The sequence below is a fragment of the Aulostomus chinensis genome, chromosome 5 (assembly GCF_037954235.1).
Source record: "Aulostomus chinensis isolate RoL2024-O1b breed Wild chromosome 5, RoL_Achi_v1.0, whole genome shotgun sequence".
NCBI lineage: Eukaryota > Metazoa > Chordata > Actinopteri > Syngnathiformes > Aulostomidae > Aulostomus > Aulostomus chinensis.
In genome coordinates, this window is record NC_141324.1 from 27,135,358 (window position 1) to 27,154,256 (window position 18,899).

Here is an 18,899-nt window from a genome sequence, read left to right on the forward strand (position 1 = left end):
GTGCAAGGAAATACATTGTAGAGTTCGGTGCAAGTTGTGGTGATTAATGACACGGCAGAGATGGAAAGTAACGGTCTATTTTTCTTGAAGTACTGTAGCGAAGTACTGTGTCTTGGTATCTGCGCTGTATTTGAATATCTACATTTTAGGGGACTTTGTAACCATTGGTGGAGGAAAAAGTCAGTTTAAGTTGCAGTGAAAATACCCCAAAGTCGTACTGTGTGCAAAACCTTTCCCTTGAAATAAATGGAAGTTAAAAATGCAATATTGCCTTTGAAATATGGTGAAGTAAAAGTGCAAAATTGCCAAAAGTATGAATACTTGAGGTAAAGATGTCTCAGCATTGAACAACATAGTTAAAGTACTGAGTTATTTTCCACCGCTGCTTTTAATTCTGCTACATTCATCTGAACCTGGCAGTTATTCGATACTTTGAGGAGAAAGATTTTTGTCCGAGACAACATGGAAAAACTTGATGAAGATGATGCACTTTAGAATTTGAATCTTTCCGCCTTAAAAAGGACCCGATCAGAGCAGTGCGTCTCCTCCACCACATTTAGAGGTCAGTGGTTTGAGGATTTAAGGCGCACAACCAGTGGAAATATGTAGAATGTGTACTTTTATTTTTGATCCAACTCTTAAAAAAAACGTATTTCCTGACCCTTTTTTATTAATTATAGATTCCCCCCCCAAAAAAATTTTATTTTGAAAGTTGCTTTTGTTCGATCTGATTCCCTTCAACTTGACTTCATCACTGGAACCCAGCAGCTTTTTCTAGAAAGCAAATGCTGAGGGTGTCATTCTCTATAATAGGGACCTTTACACATCACCCAGGTGAGAGGTGAGAGAAAGTCACAGCCCACGTTGGCCATGAATGTTGTGACATCATGGAAGGGGACGGCCTGACCCTGAATTTGAGAACAACGGAGCCTCAACCTGAGGAACCTCCGTAGGTCACGGAACCACAGGTAGATGCTCAGTTGCAGTTCCACGCGCACAATGAAGCCCTGACGGGTCCGGGTCAAGCAAGCCCACTTCAGTTGAGGGTGCAGTGAACGTTGAGGCTGTGACTAATGATTCTTTTCATCATCGATTTAGTCTGCGAACTCGCTGTTTCTAGTTTCTATCCATCACCCAAAAACCTGAAGTCTTGTCATAAGTCTTTTGTCATAAAGCACACACACACACACACACACAAAACAAAACAAAAAACCTGGAGCAAATTTTTATATTTAAGAAACTGGAACAAGCAAATTTAGGGGGAAATTTTTGCTTCAGAGAAAAAAAAGATGAAAAGGAGTGATGGAGTATCAGAAATAGTTGATCAGCTGGTGCAGGTCTAGAGAGCACGGAAGGCCCCTCTGCTGGGGTTCTTCTGACTGGTACACAGCATTACGAAGCATCAAGCATTTTAAGATGAATGTGGATTTGCTCCAGTTTAACAATCTGCAACTTACCAGGCTGCTTGCTTTTATGTAAATGTGTCAGTGTGTGTCACATGTATGTAACATGTATGTCCACACACCCTAACACACTTCATGAAACTTCATATTTCTATTTATCATGTTTTGCTGGTCAATGGGTGCTCCTTTAATTCCAGTATATTGCCACAGTTCCCACTGTGTCTGTGTAAAATTCAGGTTTCTTGGGTGGGGGGGGGGGGGGTGATGGTTGATGATGACGGGATGGGGGGGGGCGCCGTGGTCGCCTCTCCTGCAGCGCCACCTGCTGTGTTGTGGAGGAGATGCAGTGTTCTCCTGGAGCTAATCACGAAAGCCGCCTCTGCTGCACCGGCTCCGGTGAGTCAGCGCTTAGGAAGAGCTGCGGCAGGGCGATGACCTCTGGTGACGGTCCGAACATCGGTGTTCGCCTCCGAAGTAGCAGAACCAGGCTTTTAATCATCGATCCTTAACCCGCTGCCTCCAAGAGAAGCATGGATCAATTTCGTGGTTTGTTCTCCAAATTGGACCAAAACAACGACGGCTTCATATCAGTGGCGGAGCTCCACAGCGAGATGAGTAAGCATGGGATCCTCTCGGCGGATGGGAAGGTGCAGGTAACGGTCTGATGTGCACGGTTTACGGCCTGCGTGTAGCCGCTGTTACTGGGCTCACTCAGCCTTCACCTGCCTGCTCATTGAAGTTTGTCTGTTTTCCCCTTCCTAGAATATCATTGATTCTTATGACAAAGACAAAGATGGTGTGTTAGATTACGACGAGTTTCTCAGCTACATGATGGACAGAGAGAGGAAATGGAAAATACACTTCCATGACCTTGACCAGAACAAGTGTGGTGAGTGAGGGGACAGGACAATGTGATGTCATGAACGCCGCAGGTTGTGTGCTGAATGCTTTAAATCTGCTGATCTGATGTGTTTTGTGCCTGGAGGGAATTTTTTTTCTTCTATAAACCATAAATGCGAATTCTTTGACTTTGTAAAATGTAATTTTACAAAGTCAAAGATAGAGGACAGAGTGTAAGTACAGTATTTGTTGACGGTGGTGTTCGCTGTACAGCACAGGCGATGACCCTCGCCCTCGTCCATGTTATGACACAGTCACAAGTTTAAATGCTTCTTTTGCAGACAGTAATTGGAAGTTAATTGTGTGCGTCTCTTTTCTGATCAGGTCTGATTGACCAGGAGGACATCATAAGTTTGTTTAAGGAGTTAGGAGTCGCCATATCAAAGCAGAGTGCAAAAAAAATTATACAAATGTAAGATTTTTTTTCGCCCACTACCTCATTTTGTTGCATTTGTCTGGGAAAACAAATCACAATATTCCAATATTTATCTCGTTAGTGCTTTCTGGAAGTACATCTACAGAATAATGGGTTGATTAAAGTTGCATTTCAAATCATCTGAATGTTGTTGTTTTTTTTTTTAAATATAAAAGGTATAAAGCTGTAAAACACACGCAAATGTGCCGGAGGAGCTTTTGATATCTGAATTGCTGCCGCAGCTAAAAGTGTGAACGAGTTGAAAGCTTGCAAACATGAACGTAAGAATACTGAACTTTTCCATCTCCTACATGTGAATGCTCCATTAACAGCCAATTAACAACAAGCCATCAAGTTTGCTTCCTCGCGAGAACTGAACCAGTGTCTTGTGGTCTGGCTGCTGTGCAGCTGTGTGTGTGTCTTTGCGAGTATTTTGTGCACTGCGATGTCACACCACGCTGTAAAGAGTAACTTCTAGTAGCCGGTCATGTTTTCATCGCTCTGACATTCACAAACTGCTACTGTGGTCACGTGTGGCCGCGTTTGATGACAAAATACAACACTCACTGCTGCCGCCAGGAGTTTTTTATTTTATGATGAAACAAAGTGATGAAATTCTGTGCATTTGTTGTGTTTGCTAACATCAGGATGGACACGGATCGCTCGATGACGGTGGACTGGGACGAATTCCTGCACCACGTCATCCTCAACCCTGCGGACAACATTGGAGAGCTGGTGTCCTCGTGGAGACACAGCCTGGTAAGAGATCCGGCCCCTGTTCCTCTGGATGAAACCTGAATCGTGTCAGCCAAGCTTGGCACGGGAATCCAGTTCCACCACGAGTACGTGCACTTCATTCGCCTCTCCTCCTGCAGGTTTTTGATGTGGGTGAGAGTCGAGCGTTGCCCATCGAGTTTCCTGAAGAGGCATCCGGTTATAGCGCATGGAGGACGTTCGTTCTCTCTGCAGGTCTGGCTGACTTTGTTTCCCGAACTGTGACGGCTCCCATCGACCGTCTCAAGACCCAGCTTCAGGTCAGCTCCACTGTCAGGTGCCTCTGTATCGGGTGAAGTTTAACGCCGGGTTGACTCACGACAGAATGTTCCCACCGACCAGTCGATCAGAATCCAATCAAATCAAACACGCAGGCAAAAATAAGTGAAAAGACATCTGTGGTGCTGGCAGAATTTTCTTTTTTCTCGCTGTCTCTTTAGTTTTGGTGGGATTGTTTTCCATTAAGTTTGGTGATATTCATGTTTCTTTTTTTTCTTTTTTTTCAACACATTCACTGGATGAACCGATTCTGCAGACAGATATTTGGGTTTGCAGCCGAAACTTGATTACTGAAAAAAAAAAATAAAAATATATATATATATATATATATATATATATATATATCCAAATTTGTTGAAAAAAGAGAGAGAAATACCTGCCTCATACTGTGTGTAGCTGGTAGAATGTACAATATTCTTGGTGCGTGCGTTCTCGTGTAGTCAACTGTGAACAGCCTCTGCTTCATGTTGCCCCACTTTTATTGCAGCTTTCTATAAAAGTGATTCATTGGGAACTGCATCCTGTGTAGGTCCATGGATCCAAGGCCTTCTCTCAAGGCTTTCAGGAGATTAGGGCAGGCGGTCTGCGCTCAATGTGGCAAGGCAACGCTGTCAATATACTGAAGGGAACGCCGCAGTCCACGCTGCAGTGTCTGATTTACGCTCAGGTGAGGCACGGCAGCCAAGCCTCTCAATTATTTATGTCCAGTTTCCTGTTTCTTATTGACCTCTCCTCTCTGTCCAGATGAAAATGTACACACAAAACAGAACTCAGGAGGCTCTGACTGTGCAGCAGCGTTTTGGCTTGGGTTGTTTCTCTGGTGCTGTTGCTCACGCTGCCTTCTACCCTTTAGAGGTAAGACCATGAAAGATTGATTTCCCCCTAAAGGCTGAAAGGTGCCATATGTGACACTGAGAATAAGCCAACGCTGGTCCAATCCGTCTCATAACACCACTTTTGCACCTGAAGAAGTGATAGTTGAGCCATTGTAGCGTGAAGGATCAGCAGCTCTACTCCGACATCCCTCCTGGTGTCTGATCCCTCCACCCAATCTCTGAGGCTGAGCCCAGCAAAAAGATACAAGACACTTTAAAGTGAGTTTGCAACTGGGCGAGGAAATAGGAAAAAAACAATAGAACATGAGACAACGGGTCAGTTGAGAGATTTGACTTGTGTTACTGGGCGGCACGGTGGTGGAGTGGTTAGCACTGTCACCCCATCTCGTCCGTCTGTGTGGAGTCTCCATGTTCTCCCTGTACCTGTGTGGGTTCTCTCTGGTACTCCAGCTTCCTCCCACAGTACAAAGACATCAAGAGGGGACGAGGCTGATTGATACTCTAAATTGACTGTAGGCGTGGCTGTGAGAGCCAGTGGTTGTCTCACTAAGGAAGGGAAGCATGAAAGCCCAAAGCTCTCCTCTCTTTAAGACAAGTCACAAGTTGACAGGCTAATGATCTTTTTAAAAGAATATCCCAAGTTTGGGGGAGCTAAGACCCACAGAGACCAGCTAGTTAGCTTAGCGCACTGAATGGTAGTTGTTGGGAAATGTAAGCAGACCTCTGTCAAAAGTCATCAAATACATTTTTTTTTCACACAACACCAAAAAACGTTTGGCGACAAAACAAAGTTTGTTGATGACTTGAGTGACTGCTACTACTATGGCAGGCTTTGTGAGAGAGGATGAAGTTAATGTATTTGATGCTTGTCACATATGTATGCTAACACTTCCCATCCACTACCACTCACTGGGCTAAGCTAGCTAGCTGGTCTCTGTTTGCGTGTCAGCTCCCTCATCCATACTTGGGAGCTGATGGCAAATAATGCGGTTTCACATGAAGTTAGCATGTTCCTTTTAACATTTTTGTGCAAATGTCTCTAAAGCGTCACTTCAGGAATCTTTCTGTTTTTTTTTGTTTTTTTTTGTTGTTGGTTTTTTTTTATTATTCTTCCAGGTGTTGAAGGTGAGACTCAACCTACAGCAAGCTGGCACCTACAGAGGTGTTGTGGCATGTGCCAGATCTATTTACAGAGATGAGTCTTTGTCCTCATTTTACAGGGGATTCAAGCCTAGCATCCTCTGTATGATCCCTTACGCGGGGGTAGAGTGTGCAGTGCATCAGGTGAGACCGAGCAACACTCAAAGATCAGTCTGAGATTCAAGTTAGATGTTCTTACTTTCCCCATTTGCTTCCAGTCTATCATGGCGTGGGTTAAAAATGATCCGGCTTACAACAGCGACTCCAAACTGTTCTTCTTCAGTTTTGTGGCTTTTGCTTCAGGACAAATAACCAGTTACCCTCTGGCAGTACTCCGGACACAGCAGCAAGCACAGGGTAACAGTGTGTACTGTGATACATTATATATTTATTTATTTTTTTTAGAGCAATTTAAGATCATATTTTCAGTGGCACTTGTCTTCTTTTCCAGCTCTCAGCACAGATTCACGTCCCACGTCAGGTGTGCTACAACGACTTCTTGGAATATATAAAAGACGTGGAATTAGAGGATACTATGACGGAATGGGGGCCAGCTTCGTCAGGGCTGTTCCCTGTGCTCTTATTAACTTCACTTTAACCAGACAATTTGAAAATATGTTCTCCTCGACGGGGTCTTGAGATGTAGCTGTTTGTTTACATTGTGTGTCGATGAAGAACAAAAACTGTGACGTAAAGATCAACGAATGCCCCCCCCCCAAAAAAAACCAAAAAAACTCTCAAAACAAAACAAAACTCAGTGGAATACTTAAGGAAATTTCTGGTTTGGAGTATCAGAGCTGCCATATTGGATTGTCAGACATGTTTGTTTCGGCTACAGCTACAAGCCTTTATTTAAAGATAACTTACAGTTAAGTTATTATCCAGTTTGACCAGAATCATGATAATAATGGATGGAGGTGCTTAACATGATGCAACTCATCATGTAGTGGTTCATGCATGACTTAAAATACAAAAATGGGATCTTACTTGAGACGAAGCTGTGTACTGTGTGCTTGTTTGTGAATGGGCTCTACAATAAAAACTTATCCTGTAAGTTCCGTTTTTCTCTTGTCCATACGTCATTAAACACTGACGTCTTTCAAATAAGAAGTACAAGTAAAATATCAACAGAATAAGAATTAAAAATGTCAGTTAGCACAGACAATACAAGCTACGTTTTTTTTTTTTGCATGCATGCAAATATCATGATCAGGACAAGATCGGTTTCATAACATTGCTTCAGTTTAACCATGGCAAATAAAATTTGTTGCACATTATATTTAAAGCCCTTCATTGGTTGTGATGCTTTAACCTAATTAAAATATTGCTTGGAAATAATGATTACATTACCAGAGGAGCACCATTTCTTATGATCAAATGGACAAAACAGAAACATATACCAATAAAAGTAAGCACCACAGAGAGACGAATGCAACATAAACAATACGACGGGTTTTGGCAGGAATCGTGTATATCGTGTAAGCAGGGCCACAAGGTGGACTACAAACAGGGTGACGTTGAATCTGAAAAGGTTGAGGCGATTATCGCGAGACGGATACTTTTGCCCGCGACTTGAAGCCACATCCCGTGTATAAACCCCGCCATCTTGTTGCGCCGTCGAGGAGAAGAGCAGCAGATATGGCGGACTACAGCAGCGTGGCTCCCCCGTCCTCTAGCGCTGGTGGCGGAATGAATGATGCTTTTAAAGACGCTCTTCAGCGAGCACGACAGGTGAGACCACCACCAGGTCGTTCTATCTATTCGTGTTTTCGATATCGGCATATAATTGTCAGGTTTCGGTGCTTTCCTCCATGACCAGCGGCATCACTTCAAGCTAAGCTAAGCTAGCTAAGGATGACTAAGTTAACGTTTCGCCACGCTGAAACTCGGGCTACCTTTGAAAACAGATACGATTCTTGGCAAGAATATGAAAAGGGTATGATGGATTATGTGCAGCTGCCATGCATTGATGTGTAGTCATTTCAGTCCTTAATCTAATGGGATTTATTGAAAGTTGTTGCATTCCTTTGTTGGTTCAGGCTTCTGGAGACAGCAGGCCGCAGTCAGTGTGTCTCCATAGCGATGACACACGTTATACCACGTCCGTCTCCAACTGCTGTTTAACTTAAAGGTTTTATATGTTTCAGATCGCAGCGAAGATTGGTGGCGACGGCGTAGCTGCACCTCCATCAAATGAATTCGGCTACGGAGGCCAGAAAAGGCCCCTGGAGGACGCTGGTGGGTATTTTCCCATGCCTAACCTGAATATCGGTCAGTGGCTCAAATCGATTCAATGCAAGTCTTGTTAGTAATGCTTGCCTGTATGTTGTAGCAGCTACTAAATGGTAATTGACTTTGTAGAAGTGTTTGTAACCCTGCTAAATTGTAATAACATGAATTTCAGATGTCAGAAATAGATTGTAACGTAATGTATATTAGTACTAACCACTGTATATCATGCGTTCAGTTAAATATTATTCATCTTAGTCTTTGTAGTACATTCTTAGGATGACTTACTTAGTATACCTGGCTTGAACTAGAGCAGTATAATCAAACAACCCTGCATTAAATCCTCCCTTTATTAGGACTATTATTGACCTGTTTTATTCAGTTTGAGGGATATTTATGTATTACAATAATTACTGTCGAAGCTGTTGAAAGTTTTTGTACACTGGGTTATGTGGAGGTATGCAACTGATATCTCTTTATATTTGTTATAACTCCCAGTAACCTTGTAATGTCACACAGCACTAAAAACATCCTGCAACATGGTTGTAAAAAGGAATCAATGTCTTTCAAACAAATTGAATAAATATTGTGGTTAAACACAACCCCGAGGAGAGGAGATTTTATGGCAGGGCTGATTTATTATATTGTTTCATCCAGGTTTACTTAATAACATTGGAAGTGATTATGTTGGTAATGGCATGTCTTTGGATTATACTGTTTGTAATTGTATTATTAACACTATGTATCAACCTTTTTTTCAGTTTCACAATACTTGATCACTTGTGTAGTGATTGATTGTATTGTGCTGTATTACTACAAAGCTTGTTCCACAGTTTGGTTCTGTGCGGACCAAAAATATGAATGTCCTTGAGCTTGCAGAAACATTGGAGGATCCCACAAAGACTACTTTAATGTCCACACATAGATGGAAAAATGACCTTTTTGTGGTTTTATCTCATGTGCACTGACAGTAACCATTAGTCTACATTTTCTTATCCATGCTATTGAGGAAGTACATGTACATGCAATATTGTGCTGGACAACTCTGCATGTCTCCATGCTATTTTTTTGCACTGTTGACCCTTTGCCATAAGGCACACATCACTCAGTGCTGAGAAACAGTTGACCAGTACTTGTCTTGAGCTTGAAGAAAACGGTCGGTTGAGTGATAGTGGATCGTGGTGGATCCTTCTAATGGTCGTTTTTATGTTGTAACAGATCAACCTGAGACAAAGAAAGTGGCTACAAATGATGGTAAGTCATCTGGTGACACAGTTGTATAAATGTATGTTTTGATGACCCTCTTGGAAAGTTCCGTAAAGTAAATTGTTCCCTTAAAACTAAGTTTTGTTGTCGATGTGAGGGTCTAAGGGCAGAGGATGTTATGATGCCATGTAAAGCCCTTCGAGACAAACTGTTTGTGAAAACGGGCTCTACAAATAGAATTGCCTTGTCTTGTCTGATCTGTCGTGATTTATTTTTCAGCCTTTTCAGCAATGGGAGGAATGGGTGGTCCCCCAAGGTGAAATACTGTTGAAATCTTATACAATCACTTAAAACCCTTGGTGTTGAGTAGACAAAATGAGGAATTTGTCTTTTTGCCTTCTCAGGTCAGCATCTGAGGAATTCAAGGTTCCTGATGGAATGGTTGGATTCAGTAAGTTTCCCCTCAACCACCGCTAGTAAGCATCAGTTCCCTAGTTTTGGGTGGAAGTGACCCTTCTTCTTCTTTTCTAGTAATTGGCAGAGGAGGTGAGCAAATATCACGTCTGCAGCAGGAATCTGGATGTAAAATACAAATCGCCCCAGGTAGGTTCATATTTGTTCCTATGTTTGAGGCCACCAGCAACGCTAATTGTTGGTGTTGGATACTGTAATTTAACATTCCCATTAACCGCTCCATTCATCTTTTAGACAGTGGAGGCATGCCAGAGAGGTCGGTCACCTTAACAGGACCCCCAGAATCCATCCAGTAAGTGACCCAGTCTCCCTTTTCAAACGTGTCCTTTTAAATACAAGTCTTGCTTATAGACTTGCATGATGATGTGCAGATGACGGAATTGTGCGCTTTAAGCAGTTATCTTGAATACAACTAGGAAATTTGTGCCGATTTTAGCGGGGCTGTTGTGCTTATGCTCATAAATTCTTGAGTGCTCAGAGTGAGTAAAGATTGTTCAGATCTCTTGACCTGGGTATCAGCAATTTAATCTTGATGTCATGCAAAAAGTTGTTTCCCATTGTGTAATACGGACATAATTCTCCTACCAGGGCTGCGAAGAGGCTTCTCACAGAGATTGTTGAAAAGGGGCGACCAGCCCCAGCATTCCACCACAACGACGGCCCTGGCATGACTGTCCAGGAGATTATGGTCCCTGCTTCTAAAGCCGGTCTCGTCATTGGGAAAGGAGGTGAAACCATCAAAAGTCTCCAGGTGAGTGGCTTTATTGTCCAAAACATAAAAAAAATAAAAACTAAAGTGAGTGTTTACTGGAGGGACTGATTTGTATTTATCACTCATATACTGCTGCTTTTGTCTTTGGCTCTCCAGGAAAGAGCTGGGGTAAAGATGGTCATGATTCAAGATGGCCCCCAAAACACGGGTGCAGACAAACCTCTCCGGATCTCAGGAGAACCATTCAAAGTGCAGGTGGGTCAATGATCTGACAGAGTAATTTCAAATCAAATAAGCTATCTCTTCTTTTAAGGATTTTTTTTTTTTTGATGGAGACTGGATGGAAAATCTTGTCATTGAAGTATTGCTCAAATGAAGTCTGCTTTTTTTCTCTCTAGCAAGCCAAAGAGATGGTGATGGAGCTGATCAGAGACCAGGGCTTCAGGGAGCAGAGGGGCGAATATGGCTCCAGGATTGGTGGAGATAGTTTAGATGTAAGTGTTATGTCTCATTTTTAATGATTTATCGGTCAGAGGGGGTTTTGAACACTGTCTCCAATGGGGTTTTTGTCTGTCACCCTCTAGGTTCCTGTTCCCCGGTTTGCAGTGGGAATCGTTATTGGCAGAAATGGAGAGATGATAAAGAAAATACAGAATGACACAGGGGTTAGGATCCAGTTTAAACCAGGTTGGTGTCAGAGAACAAGTGTGGCCACAAGGATCTGTGGATGCAGTTAGAAAGTGTTTGTGGTCAATGATGAAAACTCATGCACCACGCTGAGAAACTGATGTATTACACTAACCCTATATGTATCTGAGACCGAAGCAGGAGCAAATACTTGAGCTCAAAAAAGCTTCGATTTCAGTCACTTGGAACTTGAGCACTACTTGTGTTTGTCTCCCTCTAGATGATGGCAGCACACCAGACAGGATAGCACAGATCATGGGTCCTCCTGATCAGGCCCAGCATGCAGCAGAAATCATATCTGACCTCTTGAGGAGCGTCCAGGCTGGAGGGCCCCCGGGGCACGGTGGTGGCAGAGGTCGTGGTCGTGGTCAGGGCAACTGGAACATGGGTCCTCCTGGTGGCTTGCAGGAGTTCACTTTCACTGTCCCGACCATGAAGACCGGCCTGATCATTGGAAAAGGCAAGTTGCCACATCTTTAACCTCTCTGGAGCAAAAAGGGGGCATGTATGTGCAGTCTAGTTCATATGTTACGTTTGTGATCTCTCCAGGTGGTGAGACGATCAAGGGCATCAGCCAGCAGTCTGGGGCCAGGATCGAACTACAGAGGAATCCTCCACCCAACTCTGACCCCAACATCAAGATGTTCACAGTCAGGGGCTCCCCGCAACAGATCGACTACGCCAGACAACTGGTGGAGGAGAAAATTGGGGTGAGAGACAATGTTTGGTTAAAAACAATGAAAAGGAGTTTGTTTCCTGACTGAACTGGTCCTGATTTTATGTTTTTGTGTTGTTTTTTTTTTCAGGGACCAGTCACTCCAATGGGTGGCCCACATGGACCCCCGGGTCCACACGGAGGTCCAGGTCCACATGGACCTCCAGGGCCTCCAGGCCCACCTGGTGCTCCCATGGGTCCATACAACCCTGGACCATACAATCAGGGACCCCCGGGACCACAGTAAGTTTTTGTTGTTGTTGTTGTTGTTGTTTTTGTCCCCTCAGTTTGATTTTAGTCACAAGACTCAGTTTTTAATTTAAGAACATACCATTCATAAGAATATTTCTCTTTACAGTGGTCCTCCCGCACCTTACCAGCCTCAGGGATGGGGCAACGGCTATCCACACTGGCAACAGGGACAACCTGACCCAAGTGAGTACCCAGAAGAAAATTGAAGCATTTCCTACTGTTATCATCTTGATTCGATATTCCGCATGCTGCAGAATTGTTACAAAACTTTCATCTCTGTGTAAAGATAAAGCAGCAGCTGACGCCAATGCGGCAGCTTGGGCAGCCTACTATGCCCAGTATGGCCAGCAGCCGCAGGCTCCCATGACCCCAACCAGTGGAGCACCGGGCACCACTCAGACCAATGGCCAAGGTAACAGTCTGTTTCCTCAGTGAGCCATGTGCCTGTTTTTTCTTCTAGTGGAAGCAGAAGTCTAGTTAGATGAGAGTAGAGCAGAGTAGTTAAGTTACTTTCACTTTAGTGTCCTACACTCATGACTTACTGGGTTTTGGTTGACCGGGGAAGGTTTGGTTCCACCTTAAAATGCCTTTGCTTTTGCAGAGCACACTTGTCATATTATCCCAGTGACAGGGTAGTTTTCCTCCATCTTTAGGCTGACAGGCCGACCCAGGCAGGTGGAGGACAAACTGCTGAGAATGCTTCACTAATTACAAGTACCGTTTTTTTTAACAGGTGACCCACAGGCTGCAGGTCAGAGTGGACAGGCAGATTACACCAAGGCCTGGGAGGAATATTACAAGAAAATGGGTATATGAACGTAGTTTCAGTGTACACCTATTAACACAAGCCAGTCTAAACAGCCACTGGGCTTTGAATCGGCTTCTTTTTCAGGTCTGGATAGTTGCTGGCCTGCTGTGGAGCATGTTTCAGTGTGCCTCCACTCGTTTTGACATTTGATCCCTGTGCTGTTTAGACTGCAACACTTTCACTATCTACAGGAGAGAGCTGTCGACACAGAAGCACCTTTATGAGCTTAGGACTATCTTATTTTTAGTCTATCTTTAGGGTTTTTATCCACACTGATGGCAGAGCATCGCCATGTGCCATGAATGTGTTATTGTTACTGAATGTGTTTAGAGTAAAATGATTGGGGTTTTAGGATGTTCAAACTAGAAATGTAGGTTGAAAGTTGATGTTTTGAAATCATTTACAACCAGGATGTATTGACACATTTTTCCTTTCTCTTTGCAGGTCAACAGAATCAGCAACCTCAGGACTACACGAAAGCCTGGGAGGAGTATTACAAGAAACAAGGTGGGTACTCAGTCCTTGTGTGGTGTTTGTGTCTGTGGGATCCTTTTTTCATTTTTTTCATCAAAAAGGGTTGTACAATTATTAATTTTTTTTCCAGATTTTGTGGCATTGGCTTGTTCTCTGGGAAAAATGTATATCAGAACTCCTTTCCAGTGACCACACACGGCACATGCCCGACACATTAAGTTAGATACAGGATGTCTGCGTCCTCTGGAAAGTGCGGAAATTGTTGATCCGGTGTACCTTCACTCTGTCCTCCCGTCTGGGCTTTTGTGTGTGTGTTTCTGCTCCTGCTTTACCACACAAAGTTGCAGCACTGTTGTAAATTCAAGCCTCAACATCGTCTGCCCTCACATTTCTGCACATTTAACCCTCCGTCTTGTGGGAACCAATCTTTATTTTCTACCCCAGCTGCAAATTGGGGGTGGGAGACTCTAAACTATAGCTTTGTCGTTGTGGTTCCCTGTCACAAATGACCAAGATGGCCAGAAGATTCTTGGCTTGGCTTCTCTGGCTTTGCAATTGATTCTGGAAGAGAGAAGTTTCTGATGTTACAGAGGAGAGGATTTCAGAATGTGGGGGTGACATTTCTGAAAATTCAGAGTCAAACTGTAGCTTTGAAGAGGATGAGATTGAGTGTCAGCTAGTCCCCAAATTAAGATGAGCCCCAGGACCTGAACAAGCCCATCAGCAGCCGGCAACAATGTATGGCTATCAGAAAACGGTGAAGTTGAATGGTTTTCTTGCCCAAGAAATGAGCCACCCCACACGGCTGCCACTGTGATAAAAGTGCAACCAGGGTCAACATGGGTGGGAGTTATTCATGCGAGGGACATCAAGACTTCTTTTGAGCTTTTCATTCCAGATTCCATCCAGAAAAATATTCTGGATTGCACTAATTTAGAAAGAAAGTGTGTTTTTGGGGAGAGGTGGAAGGAGATGGACCCAAACCCATTTAATACCGACTTTGGGGTTCTCATCCTTCCTAGAGTTTTCAGATACAAAGGAGGATCCAAAGAGTCCCTGTGGGATGCAGAACTGGCAAAGAAATTTTCAGTGCAGCAATGTCTCTGGAAAACTGAAACATAATTTCCTGGATCTGTCAAACCCAGGTTGACGGCAGAGAGACATGCTAGCTGCCATCAGGACAGTGTGGGACAAGTTGGTGCAGTACTACTGCCCCCTTTACTACCAGGATCTAGGCTGCCTGAGAAGCCTCATATTCTTGAAACTAGTCTACACAGGAAAGCCTGTTGGAGGAGCCCTTGAGAAAAAAATCAGGGGACGAGAGTTGTCCTGGACGTGACTATGGGAGTCAGTAGACAACACATTCCATGTGCCTTTTTTTTTTTTTTCTTTTCCTCCAATATATAAACCTCACCCAAGTTGGGACATGAGCTCCTGAAGAGGGCGCTGACCATGGTGGAAACTATACAGAAAACATGTTTAGGCTCCCACCCCAACTGCTGAGTACAAAGAACAGGCCTGTCTGGTCTTCCAAGTTTGTTTAGATGGCTGAGATGTCCCTGGTATCTGATGTGCCAGAGAAAGGCAAGGATGTGGTATTCATGAGTGCACTGCACAGGGTTGGGAGAGTCTGTGGCCAGGAGCATGAAAAACTAGAGATTGTCATGGATGACAATGCCACAAATGGAGGGAAGGAGAAGCCGGTGACTGCCTGCAGCTGCAAGAGGAAGCTTAACGTTGGTGATAGTCTTGGAGACAGCAAAAATGAGCACTGCGAAGAGCATGGGCCCAAGATGGACAGGAAAACCCCAATATACATGCATCAAGTGTGAGAAGTACACATGCAACACACAGTAAAACCCTGGTGTTGTATGGGCTGGTATGAATGGCAGTGCGTTCTAAGGGGCTGATGTGTTGTGTAGTCCAACGCGTTCCGCTTGTGTTGTGTAAACTGACCTGAATGGGTTAAATTCCACTGACTTTCAAATAAATGGTTCAGGAAAACCTTACTTCAATTTTGAATTTGTTGAAAATTGCCCACTCACATCTTGATTTTAAAATTGATTTTCTTTTTTATTTAAAGACAGTTGAGTAGCACTTGTAAGTATTGTTTAGTCGACTTCTTAAAGGAGTTTTCTGGTGGACAAGGGTGGCTGTGCTCCTCTCGCAGCCCTCTGTAGTAGAGCAGTTGCCCTCACAGCCGCCCGATAGAAAAGCAGAAGGTTTCTGACCTGCCACCCACAGGCATCGGTGGCAGGTTCGTTCCCCTTCTCACAAATGTGACTGTCTTCTGAAGCAGGTGGGACTGCGACGCCTGTCTGGAAATGTCCTGTTGGAAATTGGCTTTTAGTTGTCACATGATTGGGATTCTTGTAGAATCAGGAAGTGCTCCGGGCCTTGTAGTTTTTCTTTGTTAGTTTCATTTTTAACTCCTTAACAATTTGTGTGTTCATCTGTCCTGTTCTGGTCCAACCTGCTTTTTGATTGTAGACACAGCACAGGAGCTTCTGCTCGTTCAAACCTCTGAAGTGTGTGTGTGTGTGTGTGTGTGTGTGTGTGTGTGTGTGTGTGTGTGTGTGTGTGAGAGAGAGACCACACCTTGAACCTCTGGTGTGTGATCAGGGTGTGCCCACAAGTTTCAACTTTCTCTTTACCTCTTCAACAGCGGCACCTTTTGGGGGGGGGGGGGGGGGGGGGTTTGGAAAAATCTGAGAAATGAGAAATTTTAAGAAATTTTGGATAACTTGTAGTGAAGTGTTGCTCTATTAGGACTTAAAATATTGACAAGTGTAAAGCATGTTTTTTTTTTTTGTTTGTTTGTTTTTTTGGAGGCAGCCTGCCCGACCAACATGTTCTCTGGTTTCTTCTCCAGGTCAAGCGGCCCCTCAGGCTGCAGCAGCACCAGCGGCAGCGGCGGCCCAACCCGGAGGCCAGCCAGACTACAGCGCCGCCTGGGCTGAGTACTACCGGCAGCAGGCTGCTTACTATGGCACAGCCAACCCTCAGACGATGGGTGCAGCACCACAAGCCCCTCAGGTACACCCCCATTAAGAATCAGCCCTCTACATCCACTGATTATGCATCGATTGTTTGCCCTAACCCCCCTTGGTCCTGCAGGTTTTACAGGGCTCCCGTGACTGCAGCAGCTGCACAAACCTAACCTAAAAGCTTTTACTCCCTTAACAGGATTTTAGCTTTTTATTTTGGGAAGCTGAGTCCACTGTTTCTGCTGTTAACATGCAATGTATCTTCTATGTATTTCTCTTGCACAGGGCCAGTAATGTGAAGTGGACATAAAGTAAATGCTACATTGTCGAAACAAATCCTTTGTTAAATGTTTGGATGCAGACGCCTTGATGAAGATCTTAAATTTCCTTGGTTTGAAAGCGTTTCACATAGATGGCAGATTACCCGGCGAACACGTCCTGTCTCTTTTTTGCTTTTGTTTTTTTCTTTTTTCTTGTAAATGCTTTGTTTTTAGTGAGGTAAATATACATATGGTCATTCCAGCCCTGTATCTACATTAAATGTGGTTAGAACTCATGTTTATTAAACTGTAGACATTACCATGTAAATCATCTCAGTTTTAAAATGCTATTGCCTGTTGTGTTTTTTTGCAATAAAACAAACTGAAACCTCCTGTGTTGGTAAGTTGGGGTTAAAGGCAGAAGGGATGAAGATGCATTTCTGTATGTTTTTTTTTTTTTTGTTTGTTTCAGTTGAAATACTTATGGGTTTGCAATTAAGGTAAAAAGGACAAAAAAAGAACTGTTTAAAATGGTTGATTGAAAAGTGGTGCTGTCCTGTTTCTCTCCAACTGTCTGTGAGGCTCTTAGATACGTAATGTGCAATGATCCAGAGTGGTTGAGACCAGCAAACGTCCTCTTGTTCTAGACATTTTTTACACTTCCTGTTTCCTTCATTGCTCTGGCAGTAGACAGGTGTTTGTGAGAAGAAAGATAACCGGCATTTATCACTCCTGCATTAACTGCGTTGCTGTCACACACCTTTGCCTGGTTTGCTGACATTGTTGAGGTAGTATGCACTGTATTTTGCCTTGATAGACACTTCCTCCTCCCACAGGCAAATTTAGAAAAAAGCGGTAAGCAACCATCTTTCTTAACATGTTCCTCAGAAAATGTGGTTGCAAGAAATGTTGCATACTTTTAGTGTCATAAATATATATATATATATATATTTTTTGTGCTGTTCTTTTTCCAGGACAGTCAGGTAAATTTGCCGCTGTATGACAAATGCTTTGATACATTTTTGTCTTGCCCATTTCCAATTGTGAACTAATATGTATAAATTTGTTTTTTAAATAATGTTTTTAATATAAAAACATTGCAAAAATCATATTTGCTGTGCCCGTTCTGTTAGTGTTTATCCCAATATTAAGAAATTAGATTTGTAGGGTCGGAGGTGGCTAAGCAGTCTCCGTCCGAGTCAAGCCCTCCTATACTGTAAGTACAATACTGTGACTGACTTTTGAGAGAGATGCGCCTTTTTTGATGCTTTACAAATTGCAAAAGTTGTAGTATTTTTATGAAAAATTGCCATTTTCCCATGTCTTTGGGTAAGTATCAAATGTTCCAAAGAGAGGCCTAGCATCGTTAGCCTTTGAATCTTGTACCACATGTTTCTGAGACCCACTTGTGACTGTTGAGTGCATAAACATTCAGATTCTTGACTCCTAAAGCTGTAGGTTGTTCTGGGCTCGCTGGTGTAGGTGGGACTTGATTTCTGAACTGATGGTTTGAATGTCAGCACTTGTTAGGAACGTTTCCAAGGATGTCCATGTGGGTTTACTCTGGTCCTGAATATGTCTTGCCTCGTTCTATTGTCTAGCCGAGATCCATGTCTTTTTTTATATAAACATAAATGCCATATTTTCTGCCAGATGAATTGCACAGAAATCACTCTGCATAACTAGCGTAGCATGCTTAGGTCTCTGCTGTTATCTCTCTTCTATATGAGCATGTGGAATGCTAGTAGTGGAAGTGCTTCTGACTAGCTCAGTATTTGACTACATGATCACTTTTTTCTGAATGAGCTGTTGTGAAAGGCTGATGATTTTTTTATTATTATTATTTTTGAAAGTCGGACCTTTTTGACTGCATTCACTGATGGCAAACAGTGCGATTATATCTGATCTTTGCAGTGTCGTCCCAGACCTTGCACCTTAGGTTCTGCTGCAGTAACACAGGTAAGCGAAACCTAAGGAAAACTAGTGTATCTGTCCAGTCACATGACCAATGCTTACCTGTGTCGTTACTCATGCCTCAATGAATTCATGCTTAGTAGCAAGAAATGTCCAAGCTATTTGAGTACCAACGAAGGTCTGTTCCTGTGATTGAACTGCATGTTACATGACTTCTGAACCTGACTCGACCCAACTTGTTGGAGGAAATGTTGTCGTATGTGCTCAATATTTGATGTTAGCTTTATCTTCTCGGTAAGTCTGACTGCATCGACGCTTCAGAGAACTGTGACACTGGTTTAACAAACTGCATGCCATGCAAACCTGTTGCCAGGAGCTAGCAAATGTGCTCAACTGTTGGGCCAGAAAACAGTCAAATACATGATGATATTTTT

At 43.3% G+C, this 18,899-nt stretch overlaps 2 protein-coding genes across 5 annotated transcripts; both read left to right on the forward strand.

The window, feature by feature from the left end:
• The first annotated feature begins 1,762 nt into the window (after window positions 1–1,762).
• Window positions 1,763–6,780, forward strand: slc25a24l (solute carrier family 25 member 24, like). Of its 2 annotated transcripts, none has more exons than XM_086204322.1 (10): window positions 1,763–2,056; window positions 2,166–2,292; window positions 2,628–2,715; window positions 3,366–3,477; window positions 3,594–3,752; window positions 4,301–4,438; window positions 4,516–4,626; window positions 5,724–5,891; window positions 5,966–6,104; window positions 6,199–6,780. In XM_086204322.1, the coding sequence occupies exons 1-10, from the start codon at window positions 1,934–1,936 to the stop codon at window positions 6,384–6,386; spliced, it is 1,353 nt and encodes a 450-aa protein (XP_086060448.1). In that variant the 5' UTR covers window positions 1,763–1,933; the 3' UTR covers window positions 6,387–6,780. The 2 variants fall into 2 exon arrangements, with proteins under 2 accessions (XP_086060448.1, XP_086060449.1); XM_086204323.1 differs by having other exon boundaries at window positions 1,914–2,018.
• Window positions 6,781–7,319: 539 nt separating this feature from the next.
• Window positions 7,320–16,944, forward strand: fubp1 (far upstream element (FUSE) binding protein 1). Of its 3 annotated transcripts, none has more exons than XM_086204328.1 (20): window positions 7,320–7,478; window positions 7,895–8,018; window positions 9,195–9,230; window positions 9,462–9,498; window positions 9,587–9,633; window positions 9,714–9,785; window positions 9,891–9,948; window positions 10,245–10,407; window positions 10,525–10,623; window positions 10,767–10,862; window positions 10,953–11,055; window positions 11,276–11,515; window positions 11,605–11,765; window positions 11,862–12,013; window positions 12,129–12,205; window positions 12,309–12,434; window positions 12,756–12,830; window positions 13,275–13,337; window positions 16,177–16,340; window positions 16,577–16,944. In XM_086204328.1, the coding sequence occupies exons 1-20, from the start codon at window positions 7,386–7,388 to the stop codon at window positions 16,583–16,585; spliced, it is 1,995 nt and encodes a 664-aa protein (XP_086060454.1). In that variant the 5' UTR covers window positions 7,320–7,385; the 3' UTR covers window positions 16,586–16,944. The 3 variants fall into 3 exon arrangements, with proteins under 3 accessions (XP_086060454.1, XP_086060455.1, XP_086060456.1); XM_086204329.1 differs by having other exon boundaries at window positions 7,895–7,985; XM_086204330.1 differs by lacking the exon at window positions 12,756–12,830 and having other exon boundaries at window positions 7,895–7,985.
• The last annotated feature ends 1,955 nt before the right edge of the window (window positions 16,945–18,899 follow it).

Bases quoted from the DNA above. Each gene is read 5' to 3' on its own strand.
- slc25a24l (XM_086204322.1), top strand. From the start codon at position 1,934: ATGGATCAATTTCGTGGTTTGTTCTCCAAATTGGACCAAAACAACGAC. The intron at 2,716-3,365 runs GTAAGATTTTTT...TGCTAACATCAG, and splicing joins GCAAAAAAAATTATACAAAT to GATGGACACGGATCGCTCGA. The intron at 4,627-5,723 runs GTAAGACCATGA...TTATTCTTCCAG, and splicing joins CTGCCTTCTACCCTTTAGAG to GTGTTGAAGGTGAGACTCAA.
- fubp1 (XM_086204328.1), top strand. From the start codon at position 7,386: ATGGCGGACTACAGCAGCGTGGCTCCCCCGTCCTCTAGCGCTGGTGGC. The intron at 9,634-9,713 runs GTAAGTTTCCCC...CTTCTTTTCTAG, and splicing joins TGATGGAATGGTTGGATTCA to TAATTGGCAGAGGAGGTGAG. The intron at 11,516-11,604 runs GCAAGTTGCCAC...TGATCTCTCCAG, and splicing joins CGGCCTGATCATTGGAAAAG to GTGGTGAGACGATCAAGGGC.